Here is a 21,345-nt window from a genome sequence, read left to right on the forward strand (position 1 = left end):
GTTCTAAAAGTGCCTTTTCAGTAGTTTTAAGCACATATAAGACACAGGAATATTGTTTTAGTGATCACTTGTATTTTTAACATATATGCCCCGTTGTTGCGATTTTTTACAAAAACACACATGTTAAAACGCTCCGAATATTTATCAGTATTATTATTTTAAATCGAGTGTTTCGATTATAATGTGTGATAACGCGCGACATCACTAGACGAATCGCAAATGGCCGCCGAGCGAGACGGGTGATGGCATTGTTGCGCGTGCGAGCGAGACAGAGAGAGCGCGCCGTGAATTATGGCCCCTGCTCCCGTGTCATGAGAAGTGGGCATTCTTTCAGACCGTTTTACAGAGCGCTAATTCTATCAATAATAATATTAATAATACACGTAGATTATTCCGTGATATCTGCCCGAACAGCGCACAATCCGGCGGGCGGCAAACGTGGCAGAATAACCGCAAATGTACGATATATAAGGTGGAATATTATTGCAAAACGACAAACGAAAAGTGTTTCGAGTCCGTATCAGCAGTGCTGAAACGCCGCTAAGTGTAGGCTTTATATTTGTTAAAACGCCGCTAAATTCAGTGTTTTACCGTTCGTAAATAAGTTTTTCGCGATAAACCGTCTTTTATCTACGATAATCATGTAAAAACATCAGTGTTTTTATTGAATTTTGTTTGGTTTCGATCGATTTTGTACGCGAGTGTTTTTTTCGTGGGGCAAATTTTTCATCGATTTTTTGTGTTCTGTGTGACAAGTGTTTTTTGAAAAATATTATTGTGTTTGTGGGTTTTTTTTTGGTTTGATGGGGCCCCGGGCCGCGGGAGCCCTGCGAAGCGGCGGGAGACAGCACTAGAGGTGGGCCCCCCTTACTTCCAATTGTATTAATGTGTTTATTTCATCTAATCACTGAGGGAAAACCTAACCTCAAATGCTGTACTGATATGGCCGCCTTTTTGACAGTGTTACCAATTGAAGGGTATACATAGTTTATTATTACTAATTATACTCTCAAGAATCGCCCTTTTCATGTGAATATGGCTCAGGAGTCAACTGTCTGGAACCACTGGGTCTATGACATACCCAATTCGGGTATATTGTGAGCTGAAGGCAAAAATATGGAAAAATGAATATTTGATCGCTGAACACCGATCATTTTTAGCAACGTTTCGAGTCGAATGGTATTCTTTCACCAGGGCTACCGCTCTGTTATGATATTGTTCAAATCATTTAAATAACTATGTCTGGAACTGGTAAATCTTACATTGTTTATCGTTAATATTTTTATAAAAAAATTACACTCTTAACTGTAATAATCCTGGTTGTATGACGATTTGGATAGTAAAAATCATTTTTGAACAATAATTGTCATAAGAAGCGAAGCTAGCAGTCCATAATGGTCTGGAGTGCCGGTACCTACCCTGAAGTACGGCAGTGAGGTCATGGAACTGACTAGATGCTGTAGGAATAAGATCCCTAAGGCGTACGTAACGTAAAACCATGCATATAGGATCCTGCGAGAAATGTGCAGATGGGATACTGGGGGCACATAAGGTGGGGAAGTACCTGGCTATATCTGGTCACCAAACACAGCCAAAGTCATTTCAAGCAATGTTTCAATTCTGAATGTCAGCGTAATGAGGAGTAAGATTATGAAAGGGACGCTTAGATGGTTTGGGCATGTAGAGCAAATGAACGAAGAGAGGAGTGACACGATCAAGTGAACCAAATATTTATGTCGGGTCAGTAAAAGAAGGGTATCTGTGAGACGATGTATGAATGTGAATGAATGAGGACTTGTGTCACATCCTCTCTGCCCATCCCTGCGGGGAAAGGGCGTGAATGTTAGTTGGTCAGTGCATCTGACACTTCAAATATTGCGAATTCTAACGGAGTTAACTTATGATACTTTCAGTATTGCCCATGTGAAACACCACCATTCCATATTATTATCATCACCCAAACGATGTTTTATTGAAATACTGGAAAGACATATACACAATAAATGCCTTCCTTGAAGATTTGAATGGAAATCAATGTCGCCACTGTTTTAATACCTGTTGGTTGTTGCCCATTTAACGCGCGCTCTTTAACTTGTCTGACATCGTATATCACCACCATGATAAAGCACGGTACGTATTTGTGTATTGGAAATTTAAGGCCCGATTGACCAGAGATTTCGATGACAAAACTCGCCCACTTTTGCATTTCTTGTGTTATTATAAGTGTTGAAATTTGTTAAAAAATGTTCTTAAATGTACTCCCTTTTTGGAGAATTGTTGGAGAACTCCAGAAGTTGACGTGTATCTTTAAATATTATATGCATCAAATGTTGGGCTGCCTCCCCGTTCTTACTTGCATTGAAGGCGATTCAGATGTTGGCCTGCTCCCCTCTTTAAACTTGCACACAAGGCGCATTAAATGTTGGCTTGCCTCCCCGCTCAAACTTGCACTCAATGCCCATCAAATGTTTGCTGCCCCCCTGTCAAAACTTGCTCTGAAGGTGGATCCGATGTTTGCCTGCCTCCCCGTTCAAACTTGCAGTCAAGGCGCATTCGATGTTTGCCTGCCTCCCCGTTCAAACTTGCACTCAATGCCCATCAAATGTTTGCCTGCCTCCCCGTTCAAGCATGCATTCGAGGCCCATCAAATGTTTGCCTGCCTCCATATTGAAACTTGCTCTGACGGCGCATCCGATGTTTGCCTGCCTACCCGTTCAAACTTGCACTCGAGACCCATCAAATGTTTGTCTGCCTCCCTGTTAAAACTTGCTCTGAAGGCGGATCCGATGTTTGCCTGCCTCCCCATTAAAACTAGCACTCAATGCCCATCAAACGTTTGCCTGCCTCTCCATTCAAACTTGCACTCAAGGCCCATCAAATGTTTGCCTGCCTCCCCGTTCAAACTTGCACTCAATGCCCATCAAACGTTTGCCTGCCTCTCCATTCAAACTTGCACTCAAGGCCCATCAAATGTTTGCCTGCCTCCCCGTTCAAACTTGCACTCAATGCCCATCAAATGTTTGCTGCCCCCCTGTCAAAACTTGCTCTGAAGGTGGATCCGATGTTTGCCTGCCTCCCCGTTCAAACTTGCAGTCAAGGCGCATTCGATGTTTGCCTGCCTCCCCGTTCAAACTTGCACTCAATGCCCATCAAATGTTTGCCTGCCTCCCCGTTCAAGCATGCACTCGAGGCCCATCAAATGTTTGCCTGCCTCCATATTGAAACTTGCTCTGACGGCGCATCCGATGTTTGCCTGCCTACCCGTTCAAACTTGCACTCGAGACCCATCAAATGTTTGTCTGCCTCCCTGTTAAAACTTGCTCTGAAGGCGGATCCGATGTTTGCCTGCCTCCCCATTAAAACTAGCACTCAATGCCCATCAAACGTTTGCCTGCCTCTCCATTCAAACTTGCACTCAAGGCCCATCAAATGTTTGCCTGCCTCCCCGTTCAAACTTGCACTCAATGCCCATCAAACGTTTGCCTGCCTCTCCATTCAAACTTGCACTCAAGGCCCATCAAATGTTTGCCTGCCTCCCCGTTCAAACATGCACTCAATGCGCATTCATTGTTGGCCTGCTTCCCCGCTCAAACTTGCACTCAATACCCATCAAATGTTTGCATGCCTCCCTTTTAAAACTTGCTCTGAAGGCGTATCCGATGTTTGCTTGCCTCCCCGTTCAAACTTGCACTCAAGGCGCATCAGATGTTGGCTTGCCTCACCGTTCAAACTTGTACTGAAGGCCCATCAAACGTTTGCTTGCCTCTCCTTTCAAACTTGCATTGAAGGCGCGTCAGATGTTGGCATAACCCCCCGTTCAAACATACACTCGAGGCCCATCAAATATTTGCCTGCCTCCCTGTTAAAAGTTGCACTCGAGGCACATCAAATGTTGGCCTGCCTCTCCGTTAAAACATGCTCTCAATCGAAGCGTCAATGACGCAAATTGACGTTACTGATTGACGGTGTTTTAGCAGGGTGATGCTCAGTCTGGGATTGTGTATGTCGTAAGGCTGAATAGAGTTGGGAGGGGAAGGAGATAAGTATGAGGAAAGTTAGGAATTCTTGACTATTTTTTAAACATATTTCTAAAGCCAATTCAAGCCATGTTACGATTCTGATTGGTAGTCCGTCACCAGGGCTATACTGCGAGTCTACCACTGTGCTATCAATCTATGTCGATTCACCGACATGCTAGTGTCGATTTTTATAAATGTTTTTTGCGGCGTACCGCAGAGATCGTGGTGGAGCGATATCGTTCGAAAATAGCGTTATTGTATAAACATCACCACTCAAATGCTAAACACGGCTTTTGTACAACAGAATCATTATAAGTGTGTCAATAATTATCCTTGAAAACACAGAGAGGATAGACTGACAGGAACGTTAACAAATCCCATGATAATGCATGAAAACAAACCGCTTTTTTCTCTTTTTTTTTGGCACCGCACTGCTCCTAAATTGTTGGAGACAGTGAGACTAAGGCATCCCCAATTGGGGTGTGTCGTTAGGTAGAAGTTAGGTAGCCGGGTGGGGTAGGAGATGCATAGAGGGAGGTGGAAGGATCTAGCTATTCAAATTTGATCAACAAGTAGGGCTGAATCTCTACAAATGTTATCTGTACCAGGGGTAATAGATTCTAGGTCTGTAGCCAGTAAAACTAAGGCATCAGGGACTAAGTCATAACTCCGGTAAACCACGAATGAATGTGAATAAAGCAAGAAGTGTGTGCTAAGACGGTGTTGTGACTATGAAGACTTGGTCAATCATCTCTGGCTACTTATCTGTTAGTTAGTCTCCGAACCACGAGTCTGAGCAGTAAAATAAGAGAACGAACTATTTAGATACATACAATATACAAGTATCTCTTTAAGGCGATGCCATAGTCGTGTAATATTTTGAATCGAGCCGCCATCAATAACACTCCTTACGTAGATGGCGATAAGGTTTAAATTCCCGCTTAACACCATCCAGCTGTTTTGATTTAGGCAAGAAAAAAACATGGCCAAAAAGTGCCTTTTATTTTATTTTGTGGTTGTTCAGGCATAAATATTTAAATGTTTTCCGATAATTTTATAAATAACTTAATTTGCCACATTATACAATAAAATCATAACCGAAAATGGGTTCGTAAGTAGGAGATTTTGAACTTTAAAGCAGTTTTCATAGGCCTTTACATTATTTTTTTCTGGGCTTATAAAAAGACTTATCTAAAAAATACTCGATTATTTCAAAGGCCAAGATGTATTCTACTCGCAGTATTTAATTAAAGCATCTGAAACATTTCTAGGCGACCAAATTTTCAAACCAAAAACACATGATTTTGCATTACTACGTAGTGCATCGCCTTAAACATTTTATTTATGAACTTTTACAGGTTAATAACAATACATTTTACTGCCTCCGTGGTCGAGGGGTAAGGCTCTCGATTAGCAAGCCGGAGGTCGCGGGTTAAATTTTATTTGACTAATTTGTGTTATTTAAAAAATTTATTCATTTTAAATAATGTATTTGCGGCATGTTTCAGAGTGGAATATACTCTCAGTATCGCCCTTGTGTAAGACCACCATTCAGAATTGAAACGTCGCTTGAAATGGCTTTAGCCGTGTTTGGGTGACGAGATCTGAATAGAATTCCTCTTACCTTATCTCTTCCCTTTCTCACTAACTTCAGCCTCGCAACATACCACAACTGGGGATGCCATAGTCTCACTGGCTCCAGACTATTGGGAGCAGTTGGGACTCTTGTGCGGTATTCACATTAAAACAGAAAATTATAATAATTACGTTATACCTATCTATAAATATTTAATATTTATGTAGGTTTTAGAAACACTACATAAACGTACATTTATCTATTTGAAATACTTTTTTGTTTTCTTGAATGAAGCAAATCTTTAAAGCGGTAAATAACCCACTTCCCGACGTCCGATTGAGCTGAAACTTCTCAGATAGACTCGTTGTCGATGACAATGCATTCTTGCCAATTTTGGTGGTATTCACGCATATACACGCGGAGATATACGCATTTCTATGAAATGGGATGACATTACAGCAGTTAATTTATGAAACATATGTCGGTCCTACCCAATTGGGATTAGGCTGAGTTGTTAGAGCAGTTGATTTCAGTCCATGGGGAGGGAGGTTCGATCCTCATTCAAACCATTTTTAATTTTTTTTAAATACATCCATTAATAAAAATAAGTTTATTACAGTAAACAAAATCTTTGTTTTTTCGTGTTGATTTTTTTAATAGCGAATTTAATTATTATAAAGCTTTATAAACAAAATTAATAATAAATTAATAACAATCTTAGTGATACGTATTTTTTAAATCGTCGATCGGCTTGAAGACAATAATCGTACTTCGCGAATTTCTTAAAATTAAAGACGTTTTAGTAGCAACGAGTGACAGTGATAGTAGAGTAGGTTCGACGGACCAAAGAACTGTGTCGCGCCCCAAATAGTAAAGTTGTAAAGTATATCGCGTTTGTTGACGAACTTTCTTCAGCGTTGTTACTTACTCTACATTTTCAAAACGTCTTGGGTTTTGTGCATTATGCGGTAGACATTGAAGTGGCTTTAGAGGTGAATGGGCTGGTACTCCGACTGATGGAGGATGCCGTGGTTCCATGGTTCCTGCCAGGTCGGAATTCTTGCAATATTCGGTATGATACTATTTTACCGACGTTTTTTTTTTAAATATCGCAGTTTGCTTTTCAAAAGAAACTTCTAAAAAGATCTTAATCATGTTACAAACATAAATATTCCACACATCTAAATAAAAATATTCATTTTTTTTTTTGTTATTTGTTTTTGGGGTGTTATGCCGTGTCGCGCTAACTCCTACTTTAGCCAACGTTTCGGACAGCATTGCAGTGTCCATCATCAGGCAGGACACCTCTGCCCTTATGATGGACACTGCAATGCTGTCCGAAACGTTGGCTAAATACCCACTTTACATTCCAAATTATCTTCAAATATCCCACTTTTCATTGCAAATATCCCACTCTATTCTGAATATCCCGCTTATATTCTAAATTATCCTGAAATATCCCACTTTACAATTCAAATTATCTTCAAATATCCCACTCCTCATTCCAAATATCCCACTCTATTCTGAATATCCCACGTATATTCTAAATTATCTTGAAATATCCCACTTTACATTCCAAATTATCTTCAAATATCCCACTTTACATTTTAAATTATCTTCAAATATCCCACTTAACATTCCAAATTATCTTCAAATATCCCACTCTATTCTGAATATCCCGCGTATATTCTAAATTATCTTGAAATATCCCACTTTACATTCCAAATTATCTTCAAATATCCCACTTTACATTCCAAATTATCTTCAAATATCCCACTTTACATCCCAAATTATCTTCAAATATCCCTCTTGACATTGCAAATTATCTTCAAATATCCCACTTTACATTCCAAATTATCTTCCAATATCCCACTTTACGTTACAAATTATCTCAAATATCCCACTTTACATTCCAAATTATCTTCAAATATCCCACTTGTCATTTCAAATTATCGTCAAATATCCCATTTTACATTCCAAATTATCTTCAAATATCCCACTATATTCCGAAAATCCTACTTATATTCTAAATTATCCTCAAATATCCCTCTTTATTCCGAATTGCCTCCGAAAATCCCACTTTACATTTCAAATTATCTTCAAATATCCAACTCTATTCAGAAAATCCTACTTATATTCTAAATTATCCTCAAATATCCCACTCTATTCCGAATTGCTTCCGAATATCCCACTTATATTCTAAATTATCCTCAAATATCCCACTCTATTCCGAATTGCCTCCGAATATCCCACTTATATTCTAAATTATCCTCAAATATCCCACTCTATTCCGAATTGCCTCCGAATATCTCACTAATATTGTAAATTATCCTCAAATATCCCACTCTATTCCAAATTGCTTCCAAATATCCCACTTATATTTTAAATTACCCTCAAATATCCCACTCATACTCCAAGCAACTTATTTTTAAAATCCTCAATATTTACAAGCTGTTCGTAATTTGGTTCAGACCTAAATGCACCAAACCAAGCGACGTTCGGTTTGCATTATAAATGATACACTAACATAATTATAGTTATATGATAGCTATTCGCAAGCATTCTCCAAATAACTATGCGAATGCAAGGCGCTGCACTCTCTACTTACCAACTATATACTTTATTATACCAGACACGGTGACTCCGAAAGGGTACGCAGTACGCAAATGTGAGAAAACGCCAAAAGATATTTGCAATACGGACTAAATCACCATTTGTTTTTAATCTCACGGTTTTCCAGAGGTTTATGAGAAACCTGTGTTCAAAATTTTTGATTTCCGGACACCCTAAGGAGGAAAAAGTCACGAAACGTTCCAAGGAGATATTTAAGAAAGGGACTCTTAGATGGTTACGTATTGGAGTGATTTTGTATGTTATATAAGTCCCAGCTTCCCGGAGCTAATGGGACTATGGTATCCTCGATTGAAGGAGACGAAGGGGGAAGGTTGGGAAGTGCGTGCATATTCAGATCCGGTCACTAAACACGGCTAAAGACATTTCAAGCAGATTTTGAGATTATTTGCCGCTCTGACGGAGGAACAAGTGGGGGAATTGAAATGTTGCTCAAATGGCTTTAACCGTGTTTGGTGACCAGATTTGAATGGCCAGGCCAACACCTTCATCTTCCCCATTTCCTTCACTTACCCACTACCTACAGCCTCACAACATACCCCAATTGGGGTCTCATTGGCTCCATTCGGCTGGAAACAGATGCTACTCTTATGCCAGTATTAAAAATAAAGATACCCCAGGATGGCGTGATCAGGCAGAAATTATAAAATAATTGTAAGCAACACTTACAAAGAAATGTTTGTCAGGAGTCAAGGTGCGCGAGGTAATGGTAAAAATAGTCGGGGACGCACTAGTAGAAGTACTTTAATTATATTTTTCACAGGTAAAATAAACATGTTTGCGAGTGACGAAACAACAAGTTAGAATGATATCAAGATACGTTACTTCCTTGCCAAGGGAATTAAATATATTTTAGTATGCCGGGAACATTTTATATTCATCTGTTTTATCATTGAAGGAGAAGATAAACGTGAAATAGAACAAGACACAGAAAAATAAAAAGAGAACGGTCACAACTAGTAGGAATTGAACCCAGGATCTCTTGTTACATGTTTAGTTTAGATTTGTTAGCATTATCTTCATGTTCAATGATATACAGGGTGTACTTCCAAAGCTAGTGCACTTTACCCCCGGACACCCTGTATTGCATTGATGGGTAATATTGATGGATAATTCAAAAAAAGATATAACATATTTTAATTTAGATTTTGTTTTCTTGAATACATACATAAAATTAAATCTTTGAAGTGGAAATTAACCCTCTTTCCGACAACCGATGGAGCTGAAAGTCGGCAGATAGACTCGTTGTCGATGTCAATCCATTCAATCAAATCACTCACTGAAATTGGATGACATCATAGACATATGAATATTAGTAGACCTGCCCTAAGTGATTAAAAGCGTATTATTACCCACTCCCCATACCGGTTCCATTGGAGCCGGCTGGGCTCGCGTATGGCTTCCCGTGAATCTTGAGAATGTGACGTCATCATTCTTGTTCGAACTAGCGTCGAGCTATGGTCGAGGCATTTTACGAAATAACACGGCAAAATGGTTGCTTGTGATATGAAAACTTGTAAAAATAGATGTGAAAAAGAGAATAAACCCAATTGTCGTATTACATTCCATAAGTAAGCATTATTTTACTTTATTTTAAGCTTATTCACACCGTATTATATGGATCAGTTTTAGAAACATATACTATCACATCACAATGTAGCGATTCTCAAGTGTGCTCATCGTTGTTTACTGGGGTAAGTAAATTATGAAACATTTGTAAAAGTGTCTTAACTAAATACTCTGAAACTAACTACGACTCTGAAAATAGAAGATATTTACTTTGCCGAATTTGGACTTCGCAAATTAGTTCATAACGTGGCGAGTAATTTGCGCTCCCATGTAAAAATGTCTATTCATTCAAAAGCAGATTTTACTTTTAAGAACTAAATGGTGATATTATAATGCGAGATGCCTATTTACTGTCAGATTGATTTATTGACGAATCACAGTCAGCTTTACCCCCTTCGTTCTTCAACAGTTGATTTTACCCCTCACCTTTAATTTCTAGTCTATAATATTCTTATGTCTGTGGATGACATTATACAAAGTTACAGCAGTTAATATACGAAATAAATCTCGATACCATCCAATTAGGATTTGGCGATAATGATAGCGCGATTCACTCATTTTAGTCAGTCCCTGGGGAGGAAGATTCAATTCTCAGTCGAATCTAATTTTTATGTTTTAAAAGTTCACAGCAAATAACTTTGTTTATGTTTCAAAATGTTGAATCGAGGCAAGTGTGGTGAGCAACTAGAAAATCCACAAGCAATTTTGAATGTAAAGTAGAATATTTGAAGATAATTTGGAATGTAAAGTGGGATATTTGAAGATAATTTAATAATAATAATAATTGGATGACTTGTATAGCACAGTTTTTGTGCAAAATCACCTCAAGGGCGCTGTACAAACTTATAATACATTTCTACCACAGACATAGGAATTAATAGACGAGAAGATAATGGCGAGGGGTAAAATCAACTGTTGAAGAACGAAGGGAGTAAGGCTGACTGTGATTCGTCAATAAATCAATCTGACAGTAAATAGGCATCTCGCATTATAATATCACCATTTACTTCTTAAAAGTAAAATCTGCGTTTGAATGAAAAGACATTTTTACATGGGAGCGCAAATTACTCGCCACGTTATGAACTAATTTGCGAAGTCCAAATTCGGCAAAGTAAGGCAGCTTCTATTTTCAGAGTCGTAGTTAGTTTCAGAGTATTTAGTTAAGACACTTTTACAAATGTCTCATAATTTACTTACCCCAGTAAACAACGATGAGCACACTTGAGAATCGCTACATTGTGATGTGATAGTATATGTTTCTAAAACTGATACATATAATACGGTGTGAATAAGCTTAAAATAAAGTAAAATAATGCTTACTTATGGAATGTAATACGACAATTGGGTTTATTCTCTTTTTCACATCTATTTTTACAAGTTTTCATATCAAAAGTCAACATTTTGCCGTGTTATTTCGTAAAATGAACCGATGATGCCTCGACCATAGTTCGCACAAGAATGATGACGTCACGTTTTCAAATTTCACTTGAGGCCATATGCGAGCCCAGCCGGCTCAATGGAACCGGTATGGGGAGTGGGGATAATACGCTTTTAATCACTTAGGGCAGGTCTACTAATATTCATATGTCTATGATTTCTACAGTGATCTATGTTATTACTTAACTATTTATGGAGATAATATACAGTACAATACTTACCTGGTAGGTCACTTGAGATTAACACTTAATTAACACTATCTAATTGTTTATTAGCGAAATTTAGATACAGGATTTAGGACATAATTGTAAAATTGGATAAAGTGGACTTTATCTCAGGAATGGTATATTTAATTTAAGGGTATGACAGCTTAAAAAGGTATGTTTTTAGTTTAGACCTGAATTCTGTTGGACTTGTTATGGATCTTAGTTCCGGAGGGAGTTTATTCCAAGCCTTCGGCCCAGATACTCTGAAAGCGCGATCACTAAACTTAGTATTTGGCTTGCGCTTAGGTTCTATCAGTTTGCCTACAGTTGAATTTGGAATGTAAAGTGGGATATTTGAAGATAATTTAGAATGCAAAGTGAGATATTTGAAGATAATTTGGAATATAAAGTGGGATATTTGAAGATAATTTGGAACGTAAAGTGGGATATTTGAAGATAATTTGGAGTGAGCAACTAGAAAATCCACGATGGATTCTAGGGGTGGCACTTTAGGGGTTAATTAGTAATGAGTACGGAGGGATGGAAGCCTAAACAAATAGGCAAATAATAATACTTTGCTTTTATAAACGGCTTCTTACCAACCCTCACCGAGTGACGTCAAACTGCCTTGTAATACAAATTGTATAATTATTTAATTACGTTAACTAATTGATTTAATAAACCGAATCGTATCAATTGATTGCTAGTACTAGACGCCCTTAATACATACGTATATATTTGGAACAGGTGAATTTAGTTTGTTTATTTGAGAAGTTTTAATTTATTTTTATAGTTACTACTAGCAGACTTGTACCCGGCGTTGCCTTGGGTTATCCTTATGAGATAGACATATACCATCAAGGACTTTTTTATAGTCCTTTTTAAGATGTACAATTCCGTAGTACATTATTTTGATGTATCTCTTAAGGTTTAGCCAGCGTTAGCAATGTAAGCGCACGAAAATAATTTTTTTACAACTTGATTACAAAACCTCGAATTTTCTCTACTTTTTATAACTATAATAAACATGTATTGTATATGTAAACCTTCCGAAAGAAATTCTCTAAATGATAGTGAAAACCATATCAAAATCCGTCGTATAGTTTAGAAGAACTAAGCGCACAAACAGATAGAGGATATATTTAGAGATTTAAACATTGTACATACAAAATATGATAAGTGAATTTATGCATAATAAATTGTATTTCTTAGGCCCGGTTTAAAACTCGGCTTGGTTGAAATGTAGAGCTTAGCGCGGCTTGGAAGATGATGTATTTTCTATGCTGCGTGAGACATATATTGGAAGTATATTATATCATACCTTCTGTTAATTATTATTTGATTAATTGGAACGTGGCATGTCTGCCATTTTCATATATTATGTGTTTTCCTTATACTCCGTTCTTCGCCTATCCGCTCTTCGTTTACAAATCAACTAAGTGTCATATTCTTAGTCTTGTTCATTGCGCTTTCTTCAGTCATGCATTCTTTGATCTCCACATTAATTTGTAATACGGTCATACATGGTTGTACACACATGAAAATGTATTTCCATAACTGAAAGAAAAACAATTTAGATAGAAAACTGTGTATGTCTACACCTGAAAGATAAACATGTATTTCTATATCTGAAATAAACTAACTAACCGTCACGCCGTTTCCGCAGGGGTAGGCAGAGAGGATGGACCGCCGAATAACTGTATATTGCCACACACTCCTTGCCTCATTCACATTCATATACCGTCTCGTACATACTCTTCTGTTATTCTAACCTTTTTACATGACACAACTTTGTCATCAAGTATTTAGTATCAATTATCTGAGAGAAAAAACTATGTACGTATATTTCTGCATCTGACAAAAAACTGTGCATTTCTATATCTGTAAGAAAAACTATGTACATATATTTCTGCATCTGACAGAAAACTGTGTATTTCTATATCTGAAAAAAAAAATGTACACACATTCCTGCATCTGACACAAAACTGTGTATTTCTATATCTGAAAGAAAAAATATGTGCATATATTTCTGAATCTGACAGAAAACTGTGTATTTATATCTGAAAAAAAAAACTATGTACACACATTTCTGCATCTGACAGAAAACTGTGCATTTAATTGCATCTGTAAGAAAAACTATTTACATATATTTCTGCATCTGACAGAAATCTGTGCATTTCTATACCTGAAAGAAAAACTATGTACACACATTCCTGCATCGGATACAAAACTGTGTATTTCTATATCTGAAAGAAAAACTATGTACATATATTTCTGCATCTGACAGAAAAAAAAACTATGTATGTCCATATCTTTTTTTTTATGTTCTTTATTCAGTAAAGTTTATACATTACAGTAAACGGGTAAATTTTTGGCCACCACACTAGGCACATGCCCGTGTTGTAGTGGTCAATTTTATGTTAAGTATAATAATACAAATTGAAAGAAAAATCTTAGTAGATATTTCCTTATCTGACAGAAAACTGTGAAAAAATAACCTATATTTGTGCATCGAAAAAAGCTATGTTATATCTATTTAAAAAAAAACTTAAGTATTTCCGTACGTACCTAAATGATTTTAAAAGTTCTTTTCGTCGACTGGCCACAAATTATTGTTAAATTGTACTAGCTATGAAAATAATACAACACCTGCAAAGTTATTCCCGTCAAGTTGCAAAATGACCGCATGAAAAATAAAAATTTTCTATCTGAAAATTTTGGCGCCAGGATAGTCCTACTACCCTGTCTTGTAAATGTGACGTTTCGCCCGAACTTCAAACACAGATCGCGTCGGCAACGAAGATTTCCCCGTCGGTAAAACAGCTGGCCCAGTCGGCAAAGCAGATTATGACCACAAAACCGGCCGCGCGCGGCGCTAGTGTTCCAAACTGACGCTTAAAATTTCAGTTTCAAAAACTGCTCTCGCGGAGCGGACGCTTGTGCTCGCCGTGAATACCTAACCTAACCAAAGCAATACTTTAAACTCGCGTACGCAACTAATGTGCCGGATAAGTGCTCAAAAACTATCACAAATTACTTAGTAAAGTGTGTACTTGTTCTTTAATCTATAATTTGTTCAGTTCCGTTTGTTTGAATAGTGTTTTTTTGTTGTTATTGTTGGTTCGCCGGCTTGTGAAGTAAACTTGGCTGTGATATTATTTATTGTATTGTAAAGAATGAACGCGGGAACGAAACTATGAGGCAAGGACGAGGTGGACAACGCAAAACCAAATGTAAACGTTTTTTTCTCCGATTTTTACACATTGAATGCATGATATGTATAAGCTGTATTTTACTAATTGCAACCATGATTAATACCAGGCCTAGGAAATTTTGGGTAAATTCGTGATAAAAGTTATGTCCCAAAGTCTTGTAAAATGTCTTTTTTATTCAAGTTTATTTGTGGATATTTACGTCGATTTTTACACAAATCGCGTTGTAGTATAACTGAATTTACGAAATTAGTTGCTGTATTTTTATAATGATGCAAATTACAAACATGTCTGAAATGTTGAGTTACAACCGTGTAAAATTCTCGTCTTTTCTCCGGGTAAATCATTCATATGTCTATGGGGTAAATTCATGTAAAAAGTTCTCTGAACAATCTTTCAAAATATGTTGGATATTTTCTTTGATTTTTAAACATTAAATGCGTGAAAGTATAAAATTATTTACTGTATTTTTTTATAATAATACAAACACGTCTGGAATATTTTGTTAATTTCGTGTGAAATTTTTGTCCTTTTCTCCGTGTATTACAATATTGAAATTATGAAAATTTTAGCGAAGTCTTAATGTTAAAAGATGTCTAAAATATTTGGTGAAATTCGTAAAAAAATAATCGATATTTGTTTATTTTTGTTTGTTTGTGGATATTTTTTGAGCCATTTAATTCAACGGTTTTTACACATCCAACCCACGATATTGTAAATTATGTTTTACACACAAACTGTAAGCTAGTGAGAATTCATAAATTTTTGAATATTTGGTACAATTCGTGTAAAAACTCTCAGAACGAAAATAATTATTTTTGTGTGTGCATAAATATACTGTCGTTTTTTTTCTCTAATCGAATACGTGATTTTGTAAACTATGTTTTGACGTTTGTGTAAAAGATATCTGAACAGAAGTTTTGTAAAATTGTTGGTAAAGATATTTATTTGTAATTTTTTCTCTACTTTTTACAAATATTTATTTTTGTTTTGACCATTGAGAGTAGGATAACGTAAATACAATTAGACTTATACTTAGCGCCCTTGAGGTGATTTTGCACAAAAACGCGCTATGCAAATCATCCAAATATTATTATTTTATTACGTCCCTGACATATTACATAAACTTTGTTTAACCCTTCAAGCTAATGTTTATCTCTAAAGAGTACAAAACAAAATCACTATCCGCGTCTGTCTGTTTGTGCGCTTAGTTCTTCTAACCTATGCGACGGATTTTGATATGGTTTTCACTATCATTTAAAGAATTTCTTCCGGAATGTTTATATATATAAAACATGCGTATTATATTTAATGAAAGTGGATAAAAGTTGTGCAACTCCGGGAACACATCACCTAGTTTCTAAAAAATAATAAAACTCAAAAATAATGTTCAATTTTCGGATACGTTCAGAAATAATCCGACCTTCCGACAAATATGTCCTAGAATATGAGAAGTTTAAACAACTCTAAAATGAAGACTTGTAATAATGATGATAAAATATGGCTAATTTATATAGCGCCGTTTTCGTTCAAAATCACCTCAAGGGCCGTGTTAAGAGGAAGCTACAAGCCAAAAATGTGTATATTCTTGGTATACCTAATATTGTAAGTAATAAGCATTAAAATCGCGTGACAAAGGGAGTCTAGAAACGTTCGATTTCAAACACAAAACTGGATTTTATTTATTTTGTAAATAATTTTATAAGAAAGCAAAAAAGTTAGTCAAGTGAAACTGTGACAGATAATCTTAGCTATAATACTGTATTTTTAAAAAGTTGTTTCCTTTACGCGTTCACACTTTTCTATTGAAAAAATATTTTTTTAGTAGTTTGCATTTATATTTTTTATTGAGTAATTTATTATTTTATTTGTATTCTACTCAAGCGAAACGATAGGAAAACCTTCAATTTATCTAAAGCATATTTTTTGGTATTCATATTGTGCACCAATTCGTTATAAAGATTAATCAAAATAGTGATTTAGCATTAAGTTTCGCCTTAACCCCTGTGACCGGCCGTCCGTATTTTATAAAAGTATTTTTTTCTTTCTATGATGCGGAAATGCGTAATTTTTTTGACGTTAGAAAGAGAAATAATAATTCTTTCCAGTTTGCCTCGAATATTTATACTCGATGCCATTAATAAAATCCTAAAAATAGTCAAATTTAATAATAATTCATATTTCGCGTTGCTATTGTAACAATCGGTTTGACTTTAGATAAAATATTTAGATTTTTTTTTATTATATGAACGAGATAAAAGTGAAGATACAGTTTTCTTACGATGCACTTCGTAGTAATGCATAATCATGTGTTTTTGGTTTGAAAATTTGGTCGCCTAGAAATGTTTCAGATGCTTTAATTAAATACTGCGAGTAGAATACATCTTGGCCTTTGAAATAATCGAGTATTTTTTTGGATAAGTGTTTTTATAAGCCCAGAAAAAAATAATGTATAAGGCCTATGAATACAGCTTTAAAGTTCAAAATCTCCTACTTACGAATCCATTTTGGGTTATGGTTTTATTGTATAATGTGGCAAATTAAGTTATTTATAAAATGATCGAAAAACATTTAAATATTTGTGCCTGAACATCCACAAAATAAAATAAAAGACACTTTTTGGCCATGTTTTTTTCTTGCATAAATCAAAACAGGTGGATGGTGTTAAGCGGGAATTTAAGCCTTATCGCCATCTACGTAAGGTGTGTTATTGATAGCGGCTCAATTTAAAATATTACACGACGTAGTGCATCGCCTTAAAAATTCCCCAAACAAAAAGAATGTGTTTTCGAAATATCGAGTTCTCTCTATTTTTCTACGATTGGAGTAAAAAAATTATGTAAAAATGTGGTTAGTGTTTTTGACAAGTTTGACCTAATTATTTTTTATATGTCATTTTTACAATGATCTATGTTATTACTAACTATATATAGAGATAATATACAGTACCATACTTACCTGGTAGGTCACTTGAGATTAACACTTAATTAACATTAACTAATTGTTTATTAGCGAAATTTAGATACAAGATTTAGGAAATAATTAGATATAACTGGACTTTCTCTCAGGAATGTTATATTTAATTTAAGGGTATGACAGCTTAAAAAGGTAAGTTTTTAGTTTAGACCTGAATTCTGTTGGACTTGTTATGGATCTTAGTTCCGGAGGGAGTTTATTCCAAGCCTTCGGCCCAGATACTCCGAAAGCGCGATCACCAAACTTAGTATTTGGCTTGCGCTTAGGTTCCATCAGTCTGCCTACAGCTGATGATGTTATTGTTGGAAACTTGCAGTGAAACGTATAAGTAACGGGATGTTATGCTCAAAAATAGGTACAAACTTGATGTATAGAGTTGATGTACTTTGAAATTTTGCATTTATCGTAATGGTTCAACAATTTTACGTGTATTCGTTCTTGCATCTATCGATAAAGGTTTTAAAATTTCGGTTAACTCGTCATCGTTCCCGAGCACGACTGCAGATCGACAAAGAACAGACGAGTTCGCATCGACTAAATAACATGTCTGCATGCTTAATTTAGTTGATTTGTTAACGTATGTTAAAAATCCAACCATTCAGAATTGAAACTTTGCTTGAAATGTCGCGTTTGGTGACCAGAACTGAATAGCCAGGTACTTCCCAACCTTCTTATTTCCCGTCTCCTTCCATTAAACCTTACAACACGTGCCAATCGTGGATGACATTGTCACTGGGATCTCGTGAAAGACCATCACTCAGAATAGAGACGATGCTTGAGATGGCTTTCTCAGTGTGTTTGGTCATTAGATCTGACTGTCCAGGTACTTCCCAACCTTCCTATTTCCCATCTCCTTCATCTCCAACTATCTTTCGCCTCGCAGCATACCCGAATCGAGGATGCCAAAGGCCAACTGGTTCCGGGCAGCTGTGAATCTTGCGCGGGATTCATATTAAAGTAAGTTAGTTTGGTGATTTAGTGAGCCCATCTAGTATACGTTTATCCCGTGGTGGGAAGTAATTGCCTGGTATGAATGGCCAGTCGCTTGCAGGAACAATGCATACGGAGTGTATTATGTATCAAGGTGGACCCGACAAAGTTAAACCCCTCGGGTATTTTGTCGGGTTCGCCTTGATGCATCCAGGGCGTGTATCAAGGTGAACCCGTCAGATTTAATCCCCTCGGTTATTTTGTCGGGTTCGCCTTGATGCATCCTGGGCGTGTATCAAGGTGAACCCGACAGATTTAAACCCCTCGGGTATTTTGTCGGGTTCGCCTTGATGCATTCTGGGCTTGTATCAAGGTGAACGCGACATACTTAAACATACAATTAGTTTTCACTGCTTTTGATTTTTTAATGTTCCTCTTCTACAGAAGCTGGCGCTTGTGTCTAGAAGAGTGGTGAGCATCAAGATTAAAAATATTTAGTGTTTGTAATTATGGATATTAAAATTTATAATTAATTACAAAGATAGTTTCTTCATTTTGGTATTTTTACATTGAACTTCTCTTTGATTGTTTTTAGTAGGTGTTTATCGTTTTCTATTGTTCTGATATTTTCAGGTAGGCTGTTGAAGTTTTTTTTTCCCTAGATATATGTAATGATGTTGAGCAAAAGTGGTGTTAAACCCCTCGGGTATTTTGTCGGGTTCGCCTTGATGCATCCAGGTTGTATGTATCAAGGCGAACCCGACAAACTTAAACATCTCGGGTATTTTGTCGGGTTCGCCTTGATGCATCCAGGGTGTGTATCAAGGTGAACCCAACAGACTTAAACATCTCGGGTATTTTGTCGGGTTCGCCTTGATGCATAGAAGCTGACATAGGTCCCGCGTTAGGTTGTAAATCTAAAAATTAAATTAGTTGTCATTAAACTAACTGACAAACATACAATACTGATGTATATATAAATACATATTTCTACGTTAGGGATTATAAGGGATTTCTGGGAAGAACAGCGGTTTATTGGAAATATGTTTAGAATCGGATTAAAAGATAAATGTAAATTAATATTTTATAAACAGCATTTTAAATCACTTTTTAAATGTGTGTTGAATTGCCACCGGTCGAGTTGTCATATATCCGTGTCAGATTTTTGTTGATGTTCTTTTGAAAAAAATAATTCAATTTGGCTCACAAATATCGATACACCCTGTATATCTTAAATTATATTACCGCTTGGAATGGTTGACGTTCGCACCGGAGAATTCTCGGCGGGTTTCGCGCGCTTTTCTGACAGCCGCTGTCAGAACCACGTGGCACGTGGCCGCGATTGCGGAACAAATAAATAAATATACAATTCGAGATAGATTATCGGGATATTTTATTGATTTATTGTTTTTATTATTAGACCTGCTGTACCCCGCCACGCGTTTCTGCGGCTCACTCTGTCTGGGCGGGTAGAGCAACAATAGCGCGTTTTGCTTGTATGTTATTTATTTATTACACGCCCCCCTATTGGGCTTTTCTTTAAAAAAAATACAAGCATTTTGTATCAGAGTAAACACTTAAAAATTAATACAATTAAGAAGAATGTAAACATAATGGCAAAAATGAATCCTCACGCATATAATTGAATTTAAAAGATTTAACAAAACAAAATAGTAGAAGCGGATAAGTTATATGGGTACATAGGTCTATTTGTGTCTAGAAGAATAAAAGTGATAGAATATACAACATTTATACTGATTAGTTTTCAAATGAAATATATCACCCAGATCAGAAAGACTGTGAAGTCTCGGAATCGGAGAATTTTGGTAAGCTTGTGTCCCGGTGTTATTGAAGTAAAAAGGTAAGAAATGTCAGCATAATTTTTTGGGAACATGGATATTGATACATTGAAGTAATTCAGGACAGTCAATTTTAAAATGTAGTATTCTTTGTAACAGTATTAAATCTGTGCTTAATCTTCTTTCTGAATGTTTCAATAGAGACATTTTATCCAAGAGGTAATTGTAATTTATGTTTGGTATAGGAATATGCAATTTATAATTTATAAACCTTGTAAACTTCCGTTGAATCTTTTCAATGTTATCGAATGAATATTGAAAAATGGAGACCATAACAGATTTCAATAAAATCCTGTTTTTAATTGTCACATGTGACATCTATATAATATAGGTATATAAAAACACACGCGTATTCGAATGCAACATTGTGTCAAAATTTCAAAGCAATCGATGAAGAACTTTTGGAGATTTTTAACAAATGAACATTTACAATTTTGTTTATATATATATATATGTTTAGTTACCCGGCTTTGAACGAGTTTTATTACTGTTTTTCTTATTGAAGAAACTAACTGATTCCCAGCAGGATGGATATCCAAACAAGTCGGTCTTGGCACAAACTCCTTGTCTCATTCACATTCATGTATATTCTTACGTTATTATAACTATTAAAATGTCCCGACTCTATATACAGGGTGTATCGGCACGTACCCGACAAACTTTAACCAGCTATTCCTTGGCACATTTGGAGTAAAAAATGTTATGGTCACTTTGCTGTCTGGTAACATTTTTTTTTAATAAAAAATTTATTATTCATATTTTCACCACATGTCACCAATGTTTTATCCTTTGTCAAAGTTTGAAAACCCATCTATTTATTATTATTATTTATTGGATGATTTTTATAGCGCCGCTTTTGCGAAATATCACCTCATCTGGCAATATTTTGTTCGTGTTTCGTTGAATAATGTACGTACGTACCTACGTTGG

General features: G+C 36.2%; 1 protein-coding gene across 5 annotated transcripts in view; it reads left to right on the top strand.

Moving 5' to 3' along the window:
* The first annotated feature begins 320 nt into the window (after positions 1-320).
* LOC149414156 (LIM domain-binding protein 2-like) overlaps positions 321-21,345 on the top strand; it is a 102,162-nt gene continuing 81,137 nt past the window's right edge. For 4 of the 5 annotated variants that reach the window (XM_089644244.1, XM_089644240.1, XM_089644242.1 and 1 more), the window contains exon 1: positions 14,399-14,671. Coding sequence is in view for 3 of the 5 variants with exons in the window: in XM_089644240.1 (XP_089500366.1) it covers positions 14,635-14,671 (37 nt within the window). In the remaining 2 variants the exon portion in view is untranslated. Of the gene's footprint in view, positions 857-14,398; positions 14,672-21,345 lie in introns of those variants that run through there. The other variant, XM_089644243.1, reaches the window with a different exon arrangement.

Source organism: Hesperophylax consimilis, chromosome 20, assembly GCF_061612785.1.
Source record: "Hesperophylax consimilis isolate HC1 chromosome 20, BYU_Hcon_1.0, whole genome shotgun sequence".
NCBI classification, from domain to species: domain Eukaryota; kingdom Metazoa; phylum Arthropoda; class Insecta; order Trichoptera; family Limnephilidae; genus Hesperophylax; species Hesperophylax consimilis.